Genomic DNA, 23,308 nt, shown 5'->3' with positions numbered 1-23,308 from the left:
GTATACAGCCGGGTCTCGTGAAATTAGTGTACCATAATGGTGCTTAATGCCTGTGGTGTCGTTTCATTCCGACCTGCGTTTCTTAGCGAACAAAGCGGCCTACAAATGGTCGTTATGCGATTGCGAATTTGGTGCCTTGCTCGCGGCAAACCGCTCTTGTTGTCTTTTGAGTACACTATGAAAATAACTATGCCTAACGACTACTATACGATCACTGTCAGCGTGATCAAGCCCTGTGTAGCTTTTACGTCGTGCAAAGGCACGTCTCTGTCGTGTCATTGACTCGGCTCTGCTCCGCACAATACGGTCAGCTACAGAAGCTCTGCTGTTTAAAATTACTTTTTACAGAAAAATAACCAGCCGCTTTACCATTACGATCATGCTCTGTATTCAGCGGTCTTATCAACACAGAAGCACAAATGGCGGAAAGTTTAGTCATTCAGGAGTAGCAATAAAATTGAAATCAGTTTGGGCGTAAGTTTTGCATGGTAATATTCACCGTTGACGTTTCGCTTAGGGAAGCATTCTGGGAATAAAATGGGCAATTGATCATTCCTGCGTAGCTATCCGAACAAAGCAATGCTACGTATCACCTGAAAGAGCAGGAAGAATTCCAAACACCATGTGGCTGTCTCCTACGGACTCGTCTTGGTGTTTTTAGTGCAATAGGGGTGGGGAAATAAGTAAACATGCTTAAAGTATTGTCCACATGCTTCAAGTATGTTGTTAAACGAACCGTTAGAAGCATTGCAAAATGAAACGAGAATTGCAGTAATAGTTACGGTCCACGAGCACATCAGGCGTCACGGAGGGCGTGACCCTATACTTCCGTGCTGTTTTGGAAACGGGAACACAACGCTACTCGAGCAGTTTCAAGTCAGCAGTGCATTGGGTGATAGACTCGACAGCACAGCTGCTCGATACAAATTGATATTGGTGGCGCTTCAGTGACGCTGATGTTGTGACACTCATTATGAAACATTCTATTTCTAAAATGAGTAGCATAGCCTTGTCATTGGGTGTCTTCTGCGCCCCACAGCTATATGAGCGTCTCGGCGTCCGGATTTCATTGATGGGTTTAGACTTTCCAGACCACCTTGGCCTTTTATAGTGGGCGTAGCGACGAGACACTATTTTTCTCCTCCTTTACTACGAACGGAAAGTTTGTCCACGGCTTCGTATTATTCTTTTGGGGACAGGCACCTTTTTCCTCCATTGCGAGAAATACTGGGGTTATCGCCTTCGCGCTGGCTAATCATGACGTGTACTGATGTTCTGTGATACGATATAAATTCAAGCAACAAAACCAGGAGCAACGGATGCTGTGCTTTTTCGTTCCTCGACGAGGGATTTTATACTTGGATAGTGCACCGAACGGATTTCCAATGGGTCAGAGAGGGGGTTAAATTATGTCACTTGGCAAGTTGCTACACAGCTATAAAGCACGCAACCGCGCGAAAGGTGGACGATTACTTTGAATAGCTACAGTAATGGGGAGTGTTTGTCCTGACCCGTTTTTCTTCCAAGTATTCGCCCATCGTTTGTGCTCGCATTTGTTCTCGTGTTTGTAAAAGTATCATGTTCTTCGTATCCCCCATATGTCTCCAGTATACAGTGATACGTGTGTGTTCCCGAAACCGTGCGTGCGGCATTCTGTGAAACTCTAGGTTTGTTTTGGTAACGTTAAACGTTCCCTCGCTGGCAGCAGATTGTATACTGGGGGCGGCAGTGTGTGAGCCTCATCTTCCGCGCTAATTGCCTAAGATTCTGCGTAAGGACTGTGATGCCGGCTAGACATCAGGAAAATCAACTTGCTGGTGTGTTCGGTTAGCTCGGTTTCAGTTGCAGAAATCTGTGTCGTGAAAGCAGCCTCAAACTCGAACGTCGTTTTCAGCCGCGAAGAATTTAGATAGCACGGAGAGGGGAGTGTCATGTCCCCAGATGCGCCAATGGGACCGCATTCTGTTCTCACCGTGACTGTCTAGTTAAAAATACGCCATGGATTGCCACTGAACTGATAGGTTGCGAAAATCCCGAGTGTTAGAGACTATTTCATTCAAGCTCTGGTTAGAGGAAGGATGCGTCTCACGTGCTAAATACTGTTGAGGAAGAGGCCACCCTCAACACCTAGAGGAGCAGGAGGGGAAGACGAGCTGGTTTGGGAAAGCCAAAGAGAGAAGCGCATGAATTCAACAATTCTGGCTATAATTAATAAACTTCTAGTTATAGAGTATAGGGCATACTCCCAAGTAAAAATTGACGTGTATGCCTGGGTTGAATTGTAATTGACGTTAGGATACCGGAAGCATTTCCTAAAACACATGTTTTTGCTGAGAATTCAATTTCCTACCAGCATAGCACCGTTACTCCCTAGACGCCAGAGCGCACACTGTATTTATAAATCAATTGTGTTTATTGTGCCGTGTTCTCTATTAAATTAGGGTGAATGACCCAAATACTTGTAAATTATTCTTGCGAACAGGACCAACAATCTATGAAATTCCTGGTTTTTTTCCTAGCCGCCCACAAGTCGGGGAGTAGCTGTTACTTGTACCCTAAGACCCCTGGGCCGAATTTTGATTTTTATTCAGTGTGGTTTTTTGTGTCCAAAATTCTGAGGCGAATATTCACTACCGCAAAACACAAAATATAAACACTAGTAATATGGAAATACGTCCCGTGCCAAACCGCGTATCAAAAACTACATGCACTAAACGCTATCCTTTCCTCACACTGAAAAATTTCCAGCGCTAGAAACATATACGTAACAATAAAGCTCTTTCCAACAGAAGGCAAAATTTCGCTCTTCATCATCAGCAGCAGCAGCCAATATTCGCCCACTGCAGGGCAAAGGCTCTTCCATAGGTCTCCAATTGTTCAGGCCCTGTGCTAACTGCAACCAATTTATCACCGCAAACTTCTTGATATCATCTGCCCATATAACCTTCTGACACCCACCCGCTTGCCTTCTCTAGGTACCCGGATTGTTATCCCCTATGACTAACGGCTCTCTTGCTTCGCATTACTTGTCCTGCCAATACCCGTTTTTTCTTCGTAATTTCTACTAATATGTCCTTGACACACGTTTGTTCCCTTACCCACTCCGCTCTCTTCTGGTGCCTTAAAGTTACACATATCATCTTCCGTCCCACTCTAACCGCGTTATAGGTAACCACCTAGCTTACGATATTTGTGTATATATAGTAATTTTTTTATATAGCGCTTCTCTTTAATACCTCATCATCTACACATCAAAAAGTTGTCCTTACCTCCTCAAATATTCGAGAACTGTAGGGTCTCCCGTGCTGTCAAACTGAATATACCCGTTTTTCCTGACGAGGTCTGTCCAGGCTGCAACCACCACAGGAAAATGCATTCTGTACAATCATAATTTTCCCCAAATCCTGCCAAACAAGTCGCGCATTCATGGCAATGCATTGAGTGCGAGAAATTATTATGTATAAGGGAAAATTAGCAAATAGCTTTTTAACCTTATTAGCAGCCTCAAAATCTACCATGTCAAAGAGGCAACGCGTATATTAAAGACGGGAAAAAATCTCCACATAGCACAGAACATTCTCTGCACACAAACAAATATTGTAAGCTGAAAGGGCATAGCAAATACACGAAACCTTCACTACTTGTCTCATTTGAGTCCTCACTGTTCCTTCAAAATCATGCGCTTCAGCTAGAGTTTGTAATGGCTGCTTCTTAATGTCACCGAAGCGTTTTTGCGGAAGTGGCCTTCCCGGGAGACACGTTGGAGTTCATTCGAACTATTTGAGTTCCTAACCACCGCAAAAATTATTGCCTGCATTTGTTTGATCTCCCAAGGGGATTTAACTACGCTCATTCGTTAGCCATGCCTTTTCATATATTCCCCTACCTAAAACTGTGTACGATATATCAGTATTTTAGGACGCTTGGTACACAAGCTGCACGAGCTACCCTGTGGCAGTCGACATAAGCTACTGACCGCGTGCAGCCATGCTAAACAAAGCGTATTAGCATCCAAAATGACATACTGTTGTTGCCGTAGCTCTTGAGGAAACCTCGCATGTCGTTGCAGCTCTGCCATGCCTCATGCCAACTGCCATTCACTAGCTTGGCTCTGCAGTGCTTATCATTGCATACCAAGTAGTGCTCGTCCATGTGGAAGTCCAACCCTGCGTAGGTCACCAACCGAACATAAAGCCTGGAAGACGCGCCTTAGCAAACATACTTATCCTGCTAGAGTATTTTAACCGCAGAATTTGTTTTGCGCAAAAAGGTACGTAATGGGTTTCTTGCTTGTTCATGCCAAAGGAAAAGGAATTTAACATTATTACAAATGAAGTGGCGGCGCTGGCGTTCGCAGTACTGCTTGACGCTCCGAAACATTCAAGTAGAACCTTTCTGTCCTCTTCCAACTTCATTTCAATTCTTTAGTCGACAGGTGATATTAAACAGGACAATATTTAGTCGACAGGAGCCCAGCTAAAAATAAATTTTGTGAACCCGGGCCAGCCCGTTCAAATTCGCAGCTGCCGAGTTCTTTGAAAACCAACGCTAAGTTTCCTCTTGGAATTTTAAGAAAGATGCAAACATGCCGCCCCACCAGGACCCTATTGCTTCTATGGTAACAAGGCATTTTGTATGGTTACCTTATAATTTGAAAATTTATTTACAAGAATAAAACCAACATCCTACTACATAGAAGAAGAGTTAGAACACCGACAAAGTGCTGACACGAATGATAACACAAGCCACGCTACAAATTAGATAATATACTTTGTAAAAAGTCCATCCCAACCACGTGTTGCGCTTTACTGAAGCCCTAGATAGACAAACATTAGAATGCACCATTACGACATATCAGAAACGCGGTGGCGGCATTCACACTTCCTTTCTTACTGATGTTCAACTATCTAAATTCAATTAGCACCGTTCCTAATTCAGACAGCATGTAACGACTATTCAAACAGCCGTGCTAACGCAACTTCAAATAGTTACCGCATTACAGTGTTCATCATCTTTAAACATTTACCTGTATGTCTTTCCGGTGCCACACTGCACTTTGACTCGTTGAACGTTGCCCACGTAGGTTTAGAACGAAAGGTTATTTTGCAAATCCTGGGGACGAGGCGGCCTGATTCTGGAAGAGGAGAAAAAACCTTCAAACACAATTTGGTAAGCAGGTCATCATCACGTTCGAAAAGAAAACGGAAAGATGTTAAAATCAAAAGCAACAGTAAAATGAAGCTCTACATTTCGCCCTCGTTTTTAGTGAAGAAACTCCTTGAAATCATTCAAACGTTGAATGTTTAATTAGGGGAGTTTGGCGTTCGGATTTTCTTCCCTTTGGACATTCACTGTCTGGAAAACTCAAATTTTCCTAAAAGCACAAAGCTTAGCAGATGAATTACCCTATCAAAGCATTTAACCCTGTATCTCTATACATGCGTGTAACCAAACATTGCGGTTTTAAATAATATTTTGTATTTGTTTCAAACAGTAAAAAGCATCCGGAAACCTCTGCCCATACCACGCTTACACTGCAGTTTTTGTATTTTATCGCTTTTTTTGGAGGATGCTTTGAGAGACAAATTTTGTGTTATAGTAGGCCAGAAAACATTCCTTGACGCACAAGGTTCTTGTTTTTATTATTTCATCAGTTCATTAGAAGCTTGCGGACAAAGCCAACACTTACAGTAGAGCACTTGCACAATTGCAGAGTCTTCGTTGCAATGTTTACATGTCCCTGCTTCTTTTAGTCATCTCCATGTGGATTCCCATATACACGCGGGTTTTTGCCTAACGTAATTTATTAGACTCCACAAAATACGGCCTTCTGTCGTCCTTCCCCTGTTTTTATTCTGTTTTAAAACTCCTGCACAGTTAATCGTTTGAAGACACCAGAGTTACCTGGTCTTAAGTTTATCCTTTTTCATTCTAACGAGCGCTGTTCTTTCGTTCTACAAGAAACTGCTTACATATTGCTATAGTCCGGGCAAATATATATTAGAAACAGAAAATGTGGAATAACTGCACTTGCTTTTCTTAAAGATATAATATATGACTCATCCAGACCAGCTATCGGGTGCCACAAATCTCTTGGAGCCCTCATGTATGCTTACCCGCAATAAAGGTAAAATCCAGACGATACTTAGTGATGAAGCCAATAGGCTGGTTAATTCTTGGGTTATGCTGACTCAAGTTCACTGTGAGTTGCCACAAACGGTAACACAACTGACTTATAATTTTTTGTATCACTTTTGCTTTTATCACTACTGCTACGTGGTTCGTTGAGTGAGTACATGTTCGAATATTTTGTAGTTGCAGAGGGCGCAGCAAAATTTTTCCGTAGTATTGCGAACACGTCGTAATATAGCTTCAGGCAGCCCTTTTTTTGTTGTCAAGCAGAATAATAATACAGAAATATGCACATTTTTTACTTACCTTTGAGACTCACTACGAACTAAAACTACTTCTTTGATTGAATCTCACAATTAACGCAACGAGACAAGCCATGCCTAACAGGAATGCTACCTTATTGCAAATATGATCAAAAATGTTTGCTGTTGTTTTTTATTATCGTGTTTGCTTTGCTTTGTTTTGCCAAACATTTCAAGTAATCACTTCGGCAGGGTTCATTACACATACATCAGGTTGTTTTACGTTTTTACGTTCATTTCTTGATCAATTGGAGCAAATCAGTTCAATAAGTCGGGCTCCACACCTCCGAGAAAATTAGAACTCGTGAAGCCAGGTTCACCCTCATCAACTCATGGGACGCCACGTCCATGTGTGACGCGGCGCCCTGTAGATTACCTTTTTTTTTGCTGGCAACGTGTGGAAATATTGTGGTGGTAATGCAAGCTACTCTTTTTCTGGAGACGCGGCATGTGTGTCAAAGTAACGAAAGTGTGTTTTCTATTGATTCATCAAAGTGGCCTGAATTTTCTATACAGCTCAACTACTTCAACGATGTTTTTATTTTCATAATGAGGCACAGAGTTTTTTTCCTTAATGGGCGTTCAGCATTCCTAGTTTACAGTAATATCAGTGCCCCCGACGTGGTATCGCTGAGCTACTGTAACTGAATATCGTAAATTCCGCCACTTCTGAAACGTCTTAAGTTGTACACTCGTATCCCGTAAACCAGGGAAGGGGTGAAATGCGTACAATAGAGGCTTTCCGTGCTTTACTGCGTTTTGTTTGTCGCCCAAATTCGGGCGCAGCTATTTGGTCGTTCATTATATCGCCTCTTTATTTTTTGTTTTTGCAGCAAGGTTGTCTTCTTTACTTGTTCCATACGTGGTAGAATTATCGATTCAGCGCAAGGACAAGTTGTTCATAAAACAAAGTTTTACAGAGGATAGAAAACAGCTATTTTTCTCACTGTTAAGGCACACCATGAGCTGTCTAGAACCTGTCAAGGGATGGCATTTTTGTGAACTTTCAATGTGTACATTTTCAATTTTAGGCCATAACCTTGCTTCGTTCTGGAATCACAACTTTACAAGGACAAGATAAAAATAAGGCGTGTGTCCTGATTGATATTTTGCCCTTCCTTGGAAAAGATAAAGAAACCCGGGTCCAAATTCGAAAGTTTTATTTGCATACACAATGTTGCAAATACATCTGCCGGACAGACACAATAATGTACATTCTGCCCTTGGTGGCAATGAAGACGAGCTGTTTATATTGGGAGATGGTTTAAAAGAAGAATATATGACTGCACAGCATGTTCAGAACGTGATTCTTGTCCGAGACGCAGAGTGTATGGCGCGGAACAGATCTGCCAACTATTTTATGAATTGTAAATAGTTCTCTTTTGCGGCACCTTCTTTTAGTTTTTCTGAACTGTTCTCCATTCGAACTAAACTGAAAAGGATAGTGGAATATTATTTTACCGGCGTCTTACCTTGCCTGCCTGTAAGCTAACTGAGAAAGACACCGCTCTCATGGGAATTCCTGGGTAATGTTACATTGTTTAGTGACATATATATAATTTAATAATAGTACATTTAGGAGGGATTTATATACACGCTTTGAGGACGTGCCATGCCTCCATGCAGCGCATCAAAACGACCAGTTATTAGGACGCACTGCAAAATTCCCAACAGTACCTGGGATATGGGGGCAATTTGACCCAGATTTATTCCTTGAACAGAAGCCTTCTTCCGTAGTAAAATTGCGTCCAGTGAACAATACTGCCGCGACGAAATGTTTTTAGTGTACTCACTCACTCACTCACTCACTCACTCACTCACCCACTCACTCCCTCACTCTCTCAATCACTCACGTACTTACTCCTTTCGACAACTGACATTCTGCAGACAAGGTTATCTTGGACTAAATTTCCCCACATTCTGTAGACAGGCATTTTCAGAAGTAACTTCTTCATAAAAGTCAACGTGTTTATGCACCTTTATCATACTCTAGCAGAGCAGTATTGCATCTTCCTATAGGCGGGCAAAAGTTTTAGTTGTTTGTTGTGTAACATTTGCAGATTTATATAGATGAATTTTCTCCAGCGTAGGAGTGAAGCAATTTTCAATTATTTCAAAAGTGTTTGCCTGCGAGCCAGTATCGCAATATTACAAGGCGGTAATCACGTATCATCAGAAGCTGGTTTTCATGGGTCCCCACGAGATGAATATTTTCAGAAAAAACATGTGGTTTTTTAAGTTTTAAAGGCTTACCAGTGATACATGGTGGAGACGACTCAACGAAGCCAATGTTGCGATCCGAACTAAAGTTAAAAGGGCCTTGTTGCGTATCTTCACAATGTACTGCGAAAAAAAAAAACAAGAGAAAAGCGAGTTTGGAATTGAAATAGATAGCTTCGCAAGCGAAACCATTCTGGAAGTTATTTTGCTTTGGCAATTGTTTTCTGAAAGTGTGCCTGAAGAGTGGTCGAATGCATACGTAAATAGACCAGCAAATTTCGCCAACTTTCGTAGAAGGAGGTGAGTGATCTTCAATTTTGTTTTGTAAATGTTTTATTCAATCGAACATTAATAGCTATCAAGGGTCCACCGTTTCCGTTGGACCACATAATCTACTAAGCACAATTAACTTAATGCTTTGAAGTATCAGGACGGGTCATATTCACCACTGTTAGTTACGGGGAGGCATTCAATTTTCAGTGCATTGGAGTGATATGTAAGTGAGAAATACCTTGACAAATTCAATCCTTATTTCTTACCAAAATTTGTTTTACAATCTAGCAAATATTATTGGCGCTGGATAACGGGTAAATGTGTAACTAGGCTTTACGGTGCCGAGCGCTGTAAAGCCATATAATTAGGAAGAACATACGCTTATATTACTATTGATAACCGCGATTGAAATACACATTTCTCATAACAGCTCCGAGGGATTATTAGAATAAAGTTAACACCAAATATTAGTCTCCATTGTCTTCTCGCATTCCGCTCTGCTTTTGTTATCAGGAGTTAGATGCCAGCCTTTTTTGCTGAATAACCGTTTAGGGAGTGCAGCTGAATGAATTTGGAAGAACGTGTTCGGCAATCGCATCCTTGCGATTGCAAAAGATTGTAAAAAATGCGAAACCTTCTAATTTTTTGGCCTAAATTGAACTGTAGGGAACAACATTTTCGAATGCGGCACATTTTTTTCGTCGGCCTCAATTGTAGAGAGCCTTTTTACTACCAATTAAAACGTGTATTCATGTCACCATTGTCGAGACAAGTCCTTACTACAAGCTTCTCTTGAGCAGTATCTGCACTGGAATTACAAAACATTTCAACAAGCTAACAGCGTATACTTACTGGTAAAAAGGTAATATACGCACTCGGTATAGATAAATATTCTAAGCATAGAGGGACTCTTACATAGAAAAACGCGGCACGATTTAGTTTGAAGGAACCATAGAAAAATATAATGTGCTGTCGTCCCAAAGGATGACACCACTCTCCACTGTGCTGCTTAGTAGTAATTATTACGCAGTTGGTGGCGCCAAAGTGAGAAACAAAATTGTTCTGAACACCTAAGTGTGTTTTCGTTCTTTGGAAGCAAAACTACTCTCGCTTTCTTCCTAGAACCACAGGATTGCTTAGACGCACCGATATATATTGATTTTTTAGTAATATGTACCAAGAGTCATCTTTGCTTCCCCGCCTCATTTCGGGAGAATATGTATTTCCCTCCGTGACAGGGGAGCACCTGTTCTCCTCACGTACCCTCCCCTGTTTTCTCCATGGGTTGCGCAACGCGACTCTGTTAGGTAGCATCCCCTCTGGGCGGTCAAGGACGGCGACGAGTTCCTCAACACATGAGCCACAGAAATGCTTTTATATAAACCACCATAGCAATTGGAGGACGAACTGACCCACTCGGACCCTGACAACAATCTTTGGCTCTTGAAGACATTGAAAGACCGCACAGTCTCAAGTGTCATGAAAGTAACACGTTTTCCCGACGCTGACTACACTACAGAGACGTCTATTCTCCCTCTTGCTCCATAGCTATCTGAAGATGGTAAAGTTTACGTTTGCGGGCCCTGCACGACGCTGCACCTAATTGCGTAGGTATTTGTGGCTCATTGGACCCCCTGGTCGCCTGATTTTATCCATGTACCCTGTAGTTTGCGGCATTCAACGGAGTAATAAGCGGACTATGTTTTTTTTCTGTGGCACGAAACTGCTTTTCACCGAACAATTCTAAAGCAATTGACTGGCAGCGCCGTTGTGTCCTCGCATCGGTAGTACTTTCTTCACTCCCTGCCTAATGTGCCATATTCACTGGCTGGAATTGACACCGCCATTCTTCCGGTAATAAAATGTTTCTCCAGGGTAATTAGGGGAGCTTTCTGCGGCTTAATCGTTACGCCAAAACACACACCAGGAAAGCCAACTTCATACGATGAGTTTCACAATTCTCTAACTTCATGCAATAAGTTTTACAAAACTATGATAATGATAAGGGAAGGCACATCAAGTACCCGAGAAAAATTCGGCCGCGTATCTGCTCCATTTGTTACAAATGTCGATGCAAGACGATAGTGTACTGGTGCCCTAGGCAAGCGAATGCATCCCTTCTCTCTCGCTCACCTCTCATGCTGTTCCTCTCCCGTCTCGTTGCTTCCAAGATAACACGGTAGAGGTGTGCTCAAGGTAATTTAAATTTACCGCGTTCCAATGCTCCAATGAGGGTGCTTCGATGCCAGCGCCGCCGTACCGCGGACACACGCGTGAATCCGGGCGCCCTACTACAACGTTTATAAACCACGTTATTCTACTCCAGGAGCATTCCAAGCGGAACGCAAAATCTATCCCGTGGAACCCTTCGTTGCTGTTGCCGTTTGATGGCAACAGCAGGCGTCAGTTTTCTCCAGTTGACCTAGTATTTTACTTGCTATCGCAAAAAGCAAGCGTCCAATAATTTTGAGTAAAGGTACACTGCAGATATCACTCAAGCATTGATTTTCTGCTTTATATTTGCGTAATCTCCTATTATTGTTCAACAATGTTGACAAGTATATAGATTAGGACCGGACTGCGACGTTTAGATTTTGCTGTGAGAAGATAAGACTATTGCGTATCAACTGTTTCAGTTCCGCCGGCTGGCTTAATCGCGTGACAGACTGACACATATACAGATAGACAGACAAAAATTTTCACATTCAAGAGGCCCAACAAAGGCTATCCTCTCTCAAAACGCTTCCCTGTGCCTGATTCAAGCCTGGGTCACTCGCTATATGAAGCCGACGTCTATCCGAATAGGGCATTCGGCATGGTCCAAGCAGTTAAGTTTAAATTGAAGCTTTTTCGTGTCACTGATGGTGACCGGGCCGTCAAAAAAATTAGCAGTGGCTGAGCTCAGCTATATCAGGATACAGGTAGCGTGAGGTAATGTTCAGCTGGTTATTCGCAGCCTTCCTGGTGTCTATGGTTAGCCTGATTACCATGCTTCATCATCATCACCAGCCTGTCTACGCCCACTGCAGGGCAAAGGCCTCTCCCATTATTCTCCAATTACCTCGGTCCTGTGCCAACTGTGACCAATTTATCCCCGCAAGCTTCTTGATCTCATCTGCCCATCTAACTTTCTGCCGCCCCCTGCAGCGCTTGCCTTCTCTAGGGATCCACTCTGTCACCCTTATTGACCAGAGGTTATCTTGCCTTCGCATTAAATGCCCTGCCCAAGTCCATTTCTTCTTCTTAATTTCTACTAATATGTCTTTAACACCAGTTTGCTCCCTGACCCACTCCGCTCTCTTCTTGTCCCTTAATGTTACACCTATCATTTTCCGCTCCATTGCCCGCTGAGTCGTTCTCAATTTAAGTTGAACCCTCTTAGTGAGCCTCCAAGTTTCTGCCCCGTAGGTGAGTACCGGTAAGATGCAGCTGTCATACACTTTCTTCTTCAACGACAATGGTAGGCTGCTATTCATTATCTGATAATGTCTGCCATATGCACCCCACCCCATTCTGATCCTTCTAATTATCTCTGCCTCATGGTTGGGATCTGGGGTCACAACTTGGCCTAAGTATATGTATTCGCTTACCACTTCCACTGCCTCGCCATCTATCTCAAACTGCTGTGCTGTCCCGAGGTTATTGATCATTACTTTAGTTTTCTGCATATTAATTTTCAGGCCCACGGTTCTACTCTGTTCGCCCAGTGCGGAAAGCATGCTTTGCAATTCGTCCCCCGAGTTACTTAGCAAGGCAACGTCATCAGCAAATCTGAGGTTACTGAGGTATTCTCCATTAACCCTTACTCCCACCTGTTCCCTAAGGGTGCTAAGAATTACCATGCTTACTTCTACTTCAATGGCACACACACGGTATACGCACTTTGTGACACATGTATATTTATCAAGCGGCTCTGGCGCAGGGTCACCAATCGCCCCGGAGCTAAGCTGAATCCGAAGGCGCACGCCAGTGTTGCTGCGACGCCCGAGCCATCAGTTCCACACTCGGCCACCCCTGGTATGACCATTAAGTGGACCGGGCCGCCACGAGCGGAGCGGAGGTCTGCGAAGGCGCTGGGCTCGTGCGGTGTGTGAGAGAGACGCGGGGCAGCGAGCAATTTTCTGTGCGGCGTGTGACGTCACTGCTTTTCCCCCATGCGCGGCACGGCTCTCCAGGAGCCACACGAAACTGCTCAATCTCATCCAGTGTATCTCACGCAACAAAAAAAACTGTGCAAACTCCTACAACCCCAACAACAGGGAACAAACCTCTCCCGTGAAAGTTTCTGCGCACTTCAACCATCGTTGTCGCTAAACAAAGGTGCGTTAGCATTAACAGCACCTGTAGGTATTACATTTATAAACGGGTTACATCGACACAAAGTAAAAACATATCCTCTCCACAGTGGCTACCACACGAGGGCTATCCAAGAATCTCAGACGAGTCGACATGAAGTAGAGAAAACCACTCACACACGTCGGTTATAGTTGCGTTTACTATAATGTGCTGGAGGGCGCTGGCTGCTGTGGTAACGTTGAGTGGTGCTTGGAGCCCCGCTGCTACAGAAGCAATCTCACGCCTTTTGGAGTAAACAAAGATGCTGATTTTTACGGCACCGTTATTCTCCCTGGAAAAAAAAGAAACGGAGATGCAATGTTAAGAAAAAAAAACGTTCTTCGCACGCTGAAATAGTTCCACATCGTTGAACGGCTCTGATGATATTTGAATCATCTGCGGCTCTTTTCCGAACGTCAAAGAAATGAACGTGAGGTAAGCCCCACTATTTCTGAGTCAATTTTAATAAAACGAGCCCTTGGGCATTGTCAGTCTTGTTGTGCCTTTGGTATTTTTTAGGCGAGTAAAGCACAACAGAATTTAAATTGTAAGCAATGATTAAGCAAATCTCTTGGGTAAGTTGGTGCATTATGATACCAAAAATAGTGCGCTACTTGGACAACGACGGTAAAGAAGGAGGACGGGACAAGCGCTCTCCCGTCGTCCTTCTTTATCGTCGTTGTCCAAACCGCGCTCTTTTTTTAAATCATAATTGTAAGTGATGAGTCAAAATGTAAACACGTTAACAAACATTCCGTGCTCTTTTCCTATATAGTACATGGTGACGAATGTGTCTTTTATTATTTTATGCAGGCGGGCTTGGTGGTACTTGCGTATAATATTACATGTGCGTAATTGTTATGAACATAGGAGGAAACACCGCACTTAGTGACTTCTAGGAAGCGAGAACTTTGCCATTTTTATGAACGCGTAAAACATATTAGTCCGTGTTTTGAGATTTTGGCAATTCTTGAGGACAATGATGTTGTACAAACTATTACCAAACTATCCAGTAAGGTGCGCGTTGTAAGCCAGTTGTAGCTTTGCAGCTTAGAACCCGCAAAAGTTTCAATTTCCCTTAGTTGTAATCACGCCCCAATAGAGATGTGTGTTATTACATGTAGCTTGTGCTGCTGAGACCAGGAACGAGGGTTCTGTTTCCGGCCGCGGTGGCTGCTTTGCTGATGGAGGCAAACAGCGAAAACGCCCATTGTTCGACATTTCTACGCACGTCGAAGCTCCCTAGGTGGCTAAAATGATTCTACGGTGGCCCGCACTGCCTGTTTAGCGTCGGCCTGTTAAACTTCGCAATCAATCAGGTATTGCATGTAGCCATTTATTGCTACGTTCACGATAAAAAATCGTTCTTTGTATGTGATTTCTTGCTTGTTTCTTACACGAAAACTGCAGCATCATACTATGGCAGTGCGCCCGTGTTCAGTTGGTATTTCTGTATCCAAGAGGTCCTTTACGAATAGCAAAATGTGACAGGATCATGAGGCGTTACGGGTGTCCGCTGTATATGGTCGGGGTACAGTCAACGAGACGGTGCCACCACATGGCCAAAAGGCATTTGTACAGTTTTTTAACACCGTTTGCACGCCCTTGACAGGTTTGGCCAACCCATACAGAGCCCGGACAAAGCTACAATAGCCTGCGCTATTTTTTGTTTGTTTAGAGGGCGAAAGAAGAACAGAAAAAATAAGGTAAACATTGGAACTCGGGATATTCGCCTAGAGAGAATACACACACGCGTGTTCTACCCATGATCTCATTCGCTTAACGGGCTGCACGCTCGCATCATTTAGTACCCTCGAATGCGACAGATCCACCTTTTTCTAGTAGTTCTTATGCATGTTAAGGCTGATCGTGTTGGATGCCCGCAATTTCACAATACGCGGACGCCATTCACAACTTTGAAAATCAAGCTCCGCCCTTTGCGCTTCACTTATGAATATGCAAATCCCGTTTGCTTAAAAGCCTTCTGTTATCTTGTATCTTTGTGCAGAAGTAGAAAGTAAAACGTTTTTTTAGTAAGCCCAGGGTGTAATGTGAACCGGCCACTTTATTCGCCTTTTCTGTCGTTATAGAGAAAACTGTAGAGCCACCGCATGTCTCGAGACAAATGACGAGTGTCCCTATCAGCAGCACAGGAATGCTGCACAAGTTACCACGTAAAGATTTCAAGAGCTATGATAGCTGTGAAGTGTAAAGCGGGCATTTTCGTACACTGTAATTCCCGAGTAACTCCAGGAGGCATTGAATCCCGGTTGACGTAGAGCTGCTCCAATGGTTCTGGCTAACTCGGAGAAATCGTAGCTGATAAACTGGATAGGCTTCGACGCGTAATTTCTCGATAGATCTCCGGTGAGAAGGTGCGTGTTAAAATCTGCAATGAGAAGAAAAATGTTTAGTCTTTAATGGTTTTTAGGTCACACGAATGGGAATAGTTGGTACGCAATCACTTCAATTGGGCTGCTTTTTTTTAAATAGGCATGTCAGAATTGCACAACGAAGGCCAAAGCGAGACGACAAAGATGTTTAATACCAGTATCACTAGGAGTGGCACTTATGGCTAGGAAACGAATCCCTCGTATTACACAAAAAATAAACGAAAAAAAAAGAATAAATTAGCAGGAAGTAAAGTTTCGCCGAGAATAACATGCGGATAACTGAGAACGAACAACTGGATGAGACCTTTTACAGGACAGCTACGGAGGGACCTGGCAGACGATGGAAGATACCGTCACCTAGAGTTGAGGAAAGTGGGTGGTGCAGCTGTTCATTTTTAGAATATTATCGCGAGAGCATCAATTGGCGACAGGGTGAGCACGTTAACACGGTACGAAGCGGCGAAACGAGCGAGTATATTTCTCATGAGAAGAATAGACCCGAAAGGAAACAGTCGTGTGCTAGGCTCTCCCGGCAAGCATGATAGAATCCCCTCCCGCTGCCTATCAGCCGCCTAGCCGTAAACAAGACAAGTCGCACGCGAAATCGCTATCATCACCCTGCAAAAATGACAGCCGCCTGATTATAAGGGGAAGGGTGTGTGTCATGCTTGAAGGAACAACCTGGTAAACGACAGTTGCACTGGCGAGAAAGCCAACTGCGTGAACTATGGGCGCTCGTTTCGTCGCTGCCTACCGTGATAAAGCACCGGCCCACCCACTGTCGGTGCTACCGCGATAACAAGAAAACATTGGGTGCCAGTACACACATATACACTGCAGTAGAAATAAGCTGGCGAATGATGGCGGCGATTCATTTTTTCAGGAGCCCAATACAGCTTGTGAGGATTAGTAGCCCGAAGTTAATATTTTTAGATTAATATAATACGCAGTATGATCATTGATTTCTTGGAAGCAATTAGGACACGTGATTACGTCACACGTGATACAGGTCAATTCATCTTGAGCTTAAAGTTAGATAAAGATTATCCCATTCGTGACCTTCCTCTTTGGCGATCCGGCTGACCACAGTGTAGCTAAATCTCCCACCTCTCAATCAAAGAGCGCATGCATAGACACAGTAAGGCCTCGCGTGTAATATGACTTCAAAAACACAGCATCGCAAAAAAAGCAGTGCAGGCATTTTCAGGTGTTGACGTATTTCAGATCATTCTTTAGGGCCACATTTCAGTCAATGAACACCCCCCCGTTATTACTCAAATTGCCTGCTTTAAACGTAATTTTTGGTCACTGAGGTGAGTAATAATAAAAGTACTCTAGGAAATAATTAAAAGGGTTAAATTGAACAAATCAACGTCGCTTGCGCTGCCACGAGGCTAAGTGCACATCTTGCTTCCACCCAATTTTTCCAGCTTAGCCGAATCCTTTGCTATATGGCTCTTGATCTCAGTAATTTATTTTATGGCCGCCACTTGGTAACGGTCACCTATAAAAATTTGAGACAAATTCATACGCACCAAACATTTAAACGCAGAACAAGGGTTTTTCCCCAGTCTCCTTTGCTCAATAAATTGCACTAAATAATTTTATGCGAAATTTCTACCAAATACTAACACTGACTGCCTAATACGCGACTTCTTATTTCATATGCGATGCTTCTTTGGATACTTATACTTTTAAAGGGCCGATAATAAAGCTGAAGTCAAAATATAGGCGCCATAGCTTCCCTTGGCTTATCAGTGTGCACGAACCAGCCAGTATAAGCTTGTTGATGCACACAAAGCGCAATAATAAGTTTGAACTTTAATGATTCTCTGCTAAGTGATTCTGATACTTTTTACTTTAGGCACTTATCCCATATTTTAAGAATAATTTGCTTAGAATGGCGAGAAAAATTTCTCCCTCCTCAAGCCGTTATACTACGTATCAACTGAAGGTCCGTTGCTTTTTTCGTTGGACACTTTTTCCACAGACTGAGAGGACTCGTACGATATGGCTTATCAAAATTGCTGGAAGATATTGCCCAAGAGACGGTGTGGAATACTCGTTAGGTTTCATTTTTTGGCACATAACGGGGACTGTATGGACCACTAAGTTTCTCATCCCTGGTTACACTTCCTGGCGAAAATGTTTGATATACTTTATCAGAATGTCCGGGTAAACTCGTGTCTTTCCGAGGGTAACATGTAATTCAAAAATTAAAATGGAGGCAGCAAGCACCCAGTTAGGTATTGATCCTCCTTTCCTGAAATGAAATAAAAATTACTTTTCGAACTAGTTCATTAGTGAGTGAGTGAACTCTGACTTCTCACCTTCAAGCACCACGCTGACCACTTCCGACCAGGTAATGTTACCAGAGGGTAGCGCCTTCAGCCCACACTTGTAAGCCCCTTGAATTGACTCTTTGCTGTAGGTGTACACGTTCAGCTGGCTAAGTTGATCCGGCAAGAGGGAAGATTTGTTGTGGTTGAGAAAGACGCCGTTTTTTGTCCAGACGTACGTGTACCTTCCGGGTGCCGGTGTCGTAAGGATGGTGCCGTTACCAAAATAGGCCCGACATATCAGCAGTAGGTCATACAGGTTGTAGCTCAGCAGGATAGGTGACCGGTTGGAAGTCAGCCTCGTTCTGACCGGGCCTTCTACGAAACACAAGGTAAAGTGAAAACAAATGATGATGGGAAAACAGGCTGGCAATAAACTGTAATGTAAAAAAGTGGCAGCATGAAAACCACAGCCTTTATTCCCAATCGTAGAAAAAAGTCTCTTAGGACTTCCCGTAATTCGTCATTTTTATCGTTATCGCTCTCTTCCTAAGAGAGCTTGCGACATATCTGCCTTCTATTTAGCCTATGTTGTAAATTTCGAAAAAACTTTGACAAGTTATCTTTTTGGAAATCTACAGTGTGGCTAATTCATTTTTTTTATTTCTTTTCCCTATCCCTGCAGTATACATTGCTTAAATTACTCTGTGGCCTCTGTGCTTTCCCCTACTCAGCATGGACCATTCCGCCCAACCTCAGCTTCATTTTTAAGCAAGAGGAGACACTTATAATTTAGCAAGTTTGGACATCTGTTGCGGTAGTTTGCCGTGAATAGTTGGTAAATACACCCTCCATACATTTATAATAACTCTGCGAGTTCAAAATGTTGTACCAAAGTGCTTAGTAAGAGTTCGCGTTTCTGCATCAGAGACAGTGACTTAGACTATTTTATGCTTGTTGGCCATCTATATAATAAAATGAAATTCGGGGCCCTGTTTGTTGCCTATTCGTAGCTTTTAGGCTGTGTCTAAACGTGCTCTTTTCAAAGATGGTTCAAGACATTGCAGGTATTCTTTGGGGTATCCTACCACTGCATTGGGGGGTAGCGAAGAAATTGCGGTAACCCATGCAGTTCTCAAACGCGCGAGGTGAGCGAGTTTTGTAATATTGACTTGGATGCAAAAAATACAGGTTGCAGAATAAAAACTTCCAAAGTCAGTGCTGCCGCTATCACTGATATAGAGGTATAATTACGTTCACCGGTTGTACGTTGTACGTTCACAATGGAACGTTAAAAAAGGTACCCCGAAATCAGGAACACGGAACCATGCGGTGCTTTCGAACGTAGTTTTTTTTGCTGACGTACGCGTGTTAGCTAACACAAAATTACAAGTTCTGCCAAACCAAAGTGCTGGGTAACATTCTAACTAGAAAAAACTTTTAGCTATCTCGTACACTATGGTGTCGTGCTGTATGCCTAATGGGGTGATACATTATGATGTTCCATGTTTTTTTATATTGTGTTCAGTTCACTGCGTCATTTACCCCTATCCTAGAATTTTATTGCAAGCTATCTGCAGAGAAGACAAAGTTCGTGAAAAGATACATACTACATAAAGCACGTAAACGCTGTCCGCTGGAACATACTCTAACCCTTTACTTCTACAATTATCTTACTTCGTGTTCCTTGCGAACCTTCCCATGAAAAGTTTCCAGTCAATTCACCGAATGTGACTTGCAAATATCTGTGTTGTGAGCGCTGCAACTATAAGGAATACGAATACCATGCTTCATGTGCAGTCGTCAAAAGCGTTAACAAAAGCGTCGTGCCAGCCCATACACACAGCGAAGATAAAGTCAGCCACCTGCAAATCTTTCGAGGCTAGGAATCAGCGGTCAGGAGGTTGAACGTGTGGGCTTGTCTATTCCAGCGCATTCACAAAAAATCGCTGATCAGCCAACGCAATACTCCAACCTGGCACTGTTTGCATAGGCTGACAGCTGTTTTTTTGTTGTGGGCACGTTCTTTGACCAATGTGCATGACGAAATAGGTTCATTGGCAATGCCTTCTCAAACAACTTGAAATCGCTTTAAACGAAACAGTTCCGAAGACGAACTCGCTGCACAGACAAGGTAATTGACCAACCTGAGATGCTGAGCAGCTGAAACATCTTGTCTTCGATGCACACAAATCGATGCTTTTCTTCGCACGACCTGGTCTGAATGACACCTAAAGAGGCGTTTAGTACAGCGCATTCGCGCTTCAGGTCGGAGTTGACGATACGTTTTCCGTAAGAGGTATCTTCTCGCCTGCACCAAAAATTTAGGTTAGAGCTAGTTTGGCTCTTCGCAATCATTGAAAAAATAATGAGGATGCCCTGAAAACAAAATATCAACGTTTTCATCAATCGTTACTGTCGTTGCGAAACCCACGAGCGCACAACGTTCCAGCAATGGGCAGCACGATTCAGATTCGATGTTTCATGTCCCGTTTCTCGGCTGCCAAAACGTTTCCAATATTTAAATTGTTGTAACTGTGCAAGTAGTATTCTATATTCTAGTAAACAAACGCTACATGCACGAACCCGTCTATGGAAGTGTAAAACTTAAGACTGATTGCACGATTCCCGATAAAATACTTTAGAAGAACGAAGAGAACTCAATACAGTCTTCGTTGCGTCCGCGCCGCTGTTGCATATATCCTTTGTTATACCTTAAAGCGCACCATGAAACATCATCATCATTACTGTGGTTGTGCACATTCAAGGACGAAGGCCTCCCCCTAAGTTCTCTAGCCAATTCTTTTTAATGTCCTCTCTCTACACCGCCGAAATCCAAACTTGTTAGAGGTGGCAACATAAAATTCACAGAACGCGATAGTCCATGCACCCGACGGGTGTCGTACCAATTGGAGGTTTTTCACAAATACGGCAGCCAAAACAAAGCCGGGCCACTGCAGTAAAACCGCTCTACAGTGGAATTCTCATAGTTAACTTCACACTCGCCTAAGGGATTGAAACAAAATAAGGAATACAAGCATATGTACCGAAACAGGCGCGGAACAGGGTCCAGCCAGTGGAAGAATCCCTCTACAATACGAAGGTTGAGCCAAACAAGAGAGTCTTCGAGTCCTGCAAAAAAAAAAGAATGTGTGGTTCTGTGTCGTGAACGACTACAAAGGACAAACAGTTCCTAGTTAATTCCTGTGAATTGATACGAGACAATCAAAGTACACTAGTCATCAAACCATGCCTTAAAACACGTGGCTAACATGCATCACGTGTGAGCGAAGCGTGTTCAAATTAGTTTCGTATTTTATTTTTTTTTTCAAATGCCCGTAGGGGTAACTATATCTTCCCGAATGCGGTATAATATAAAGAATTTAATATAAAAAAACTTTTTTCACTTGATATTATTGCGTTTCAGGGTATTTCACACTGAACTCTGAATTGTGCTTGCATAGGCAGTACATAAACTGTAAACAACGCACTTCATAAATAATATTCTCACTCATTTTATACCCATGGAGACCGTTTCACTGCACGAGACCACTCTTTTATAAAGCGGCACTTCCTCACATCTCCGATTAAGCAGTAGAAACAGCTGCACACACACAGAATTGGACCTGAAGATGGGAATAATTTTAAGGCCCGCCAAACTTCAACCCCGGTTATCGGTCACGGTATGATTATATAATAAATAAAAACACTTTATGACTTTCCCGATAGAGTTTGTATAAAAAATCTTTTATAACGGATCGCGATGCTTTTACCGCGTGTATATTTATTACCCGGAAAATGAAATACCCGTCAACATCAACATCTCGACGAAAATATTTTTGAACAATAGGAACAAATTAGTAATTAGGTCTTAGCCCATCCGGCTTACCGTTCAAGATACTTCGGCAATGACCCTCTTTTACCACCAGGCGTTTTCCTTACTGCATTCAATCTGCCCTCAATAAGACCGCATAAAATTAATAAATAGGATACATAAGGCAATGAAAATCCGCAACAAAAAAATAAAGGCGGCACAGGACGAGTGGATAGAGAAAGACAAACAATTATCGTTGCAACGAGAGACACGGCTGCTTTCGGTTAAGTCTGTTACGGTGGTGACAACAAAAACCGTTGTTTTTAAAGCGGAACTGCTAAAGGATAGGTTTTGCCCAAGAGTATTTGCGCCGGTAGATTTTGTAGAAAAGCTCGCGTCTACAAAATTGTATCTTGCGGCGAACACAACATTTTTTGTGGTTCTTTGAAGCTCTCAAAGTATTCTGGACTACCTCAAACAATCATACTGAGATTGGCAATAGGACAACTCTACCATTACGTGGGTTTTTTTTTTTGCTTGGTTGTTATTATTTAGTTGCCACTGAAGTTGGAAACGTTACACAACTTTTGGCAGCTCTTAGCACAATATCATCTGCTGAGGGGCTAAGGGTAGGAAAAAATTTTGTAAATCTTGTTTAAGAAATCTATCAAAAAACAAATCACTTAACAATTATTCGCTGAGACGTCTAGATTATTGCTCCAAGTTACGTCTGCTTTTTATACACCCTTTGTTCAGTGTGAACCAATGTATATGTAGCAATTGCCATCTTTACTTAACCCAATGGCGTGAATGCGAGAAAAATGGCCTCATGTTTGTCTGCGATAATTAATTTCTTGTTCGCTAAATTTCTTCGTTTGATTAACCTGGAAGGGGTCAATCAGAAATTACAAACTCCTTTGTTTCCTGCACCTTCCGAGTGTGCCCAGATCCCCTGATCTTCCTTCCTTCTTGACAAAGTGAATGGCCATTGAAATATACTTTCAACCGCATCTTGGTTATCCTTGTCACTTATCCCTTGGTAATACCAGTGGCAGCCTTCACTTTGTTTACCAGTTCTCTAGAGTTTACTGCGTAGACGTTTCTTCTTTCAACTGAACCTGACCCGAAGTTGTCGATGTAAGCTAGCGCTTCCCGTTTTTTTAAGGAAACACACAGCCGCTTCATGCTTACAAAGTAATATGACAACAGATATGCGCACGTAATCACAAGCTCACTGATCATGCGATGAAAAAGCGGATTTCGCACGAAATGAGACATCAATGCACCGCTGGCTGCACCAAAGACAAAGCTACGGTAAATGCTTTAAACTTCCTCGGAAGCCCTGCTGGAGGTCCTCGTGGTCGGTTCTTGTACGGTCAGCGGTACTTTTGGTGCTTTCTCACTATTTTACGTGTTAACTAGACAGCAGCCTGCCAAGCTCATCGTCCTCGATCGCCATCGCTAGGACCCCCCACTGATCGGCATTTTCACTTCTGGTTGCACGCACGCCGTCACTCTTTCTAAGTGTCCTTCAATGAGCCCCCTCCCAAACTGCTGTTT

General features: G+C 42.9%; 1 protein-coding gene across 6 annotated transcripts in view; it reads right to left on the bottom strand.

Annotated features, from left to right (window-relative positions):
* The window catches only part of LOC144141029 (uncharacterized), a 124,610-nt gene that overhangs the window by 51,694 nt on the left and 49,608 nt on the right, over positions 1-23,308 (bottom strand). For all 6 annotated transcript variants that reach the window (XM_077672526.1, XM_077672527.1, XM_077672529.1 and 3 more), the window contains exons 4-12: positions 20,982-21,066; positions 20,082-20,245; positions 17,986-18,312; positions 15,492-15,651; positions 13,400-13,554; positions 8,688-8,777; positions 5,027-5,134; positions 4,026-4,166; positions 3,270-3,351 (exon numbers count right to left, since the gene is read on the bottom strand). In XM_077672526.1, the coding sequence (XP_077528652.1) occupies positions 3,270-3,351; positions 4,026-4,166; positions 5,027-5,134; positions 8,688-8,777; positions 13,400-13,554; positions 15,492-15,651; positions 17,986-18,312; positions 20,082-20,245; positions 20,982-21,066 (1,312 nt within the window). The remainder of the gene's footprint in view (positions 1-3,269; positions 3,352-4,025; positions 4,167-5,026; positions 5,135-8,687; positions 8,778-13,399; positions 13,555-15,491; positions 15,652-17,985; positions 18,313-20,081; positions 20,246-20,981; positions 21,067-23,308) is intronic.

The sequence above is a fragment of the Haemaphysalis longicornis genome, unplaced genomic scaffold (assembly GCF_048455015.1).
Source record: "Haemaphysalis longicornis isolate Haplotype H1 unplaced genomic scaffold, Haemaphysalis longicornis Haplotype H1 scaffold_6, whole genome shotgun sequence".
Taxonomy (NCBI): Eukaryota; Metazoa; Arthropoda; class Arachnida; order Ixodida; family Ixodidae; genus Haemaphysalis; species Haemaphysalis longicornis.
Note: the sequence above shows the minus strand (reverse complement) of the source record. Positions and strands in the feature narration are given on the sequence as shown.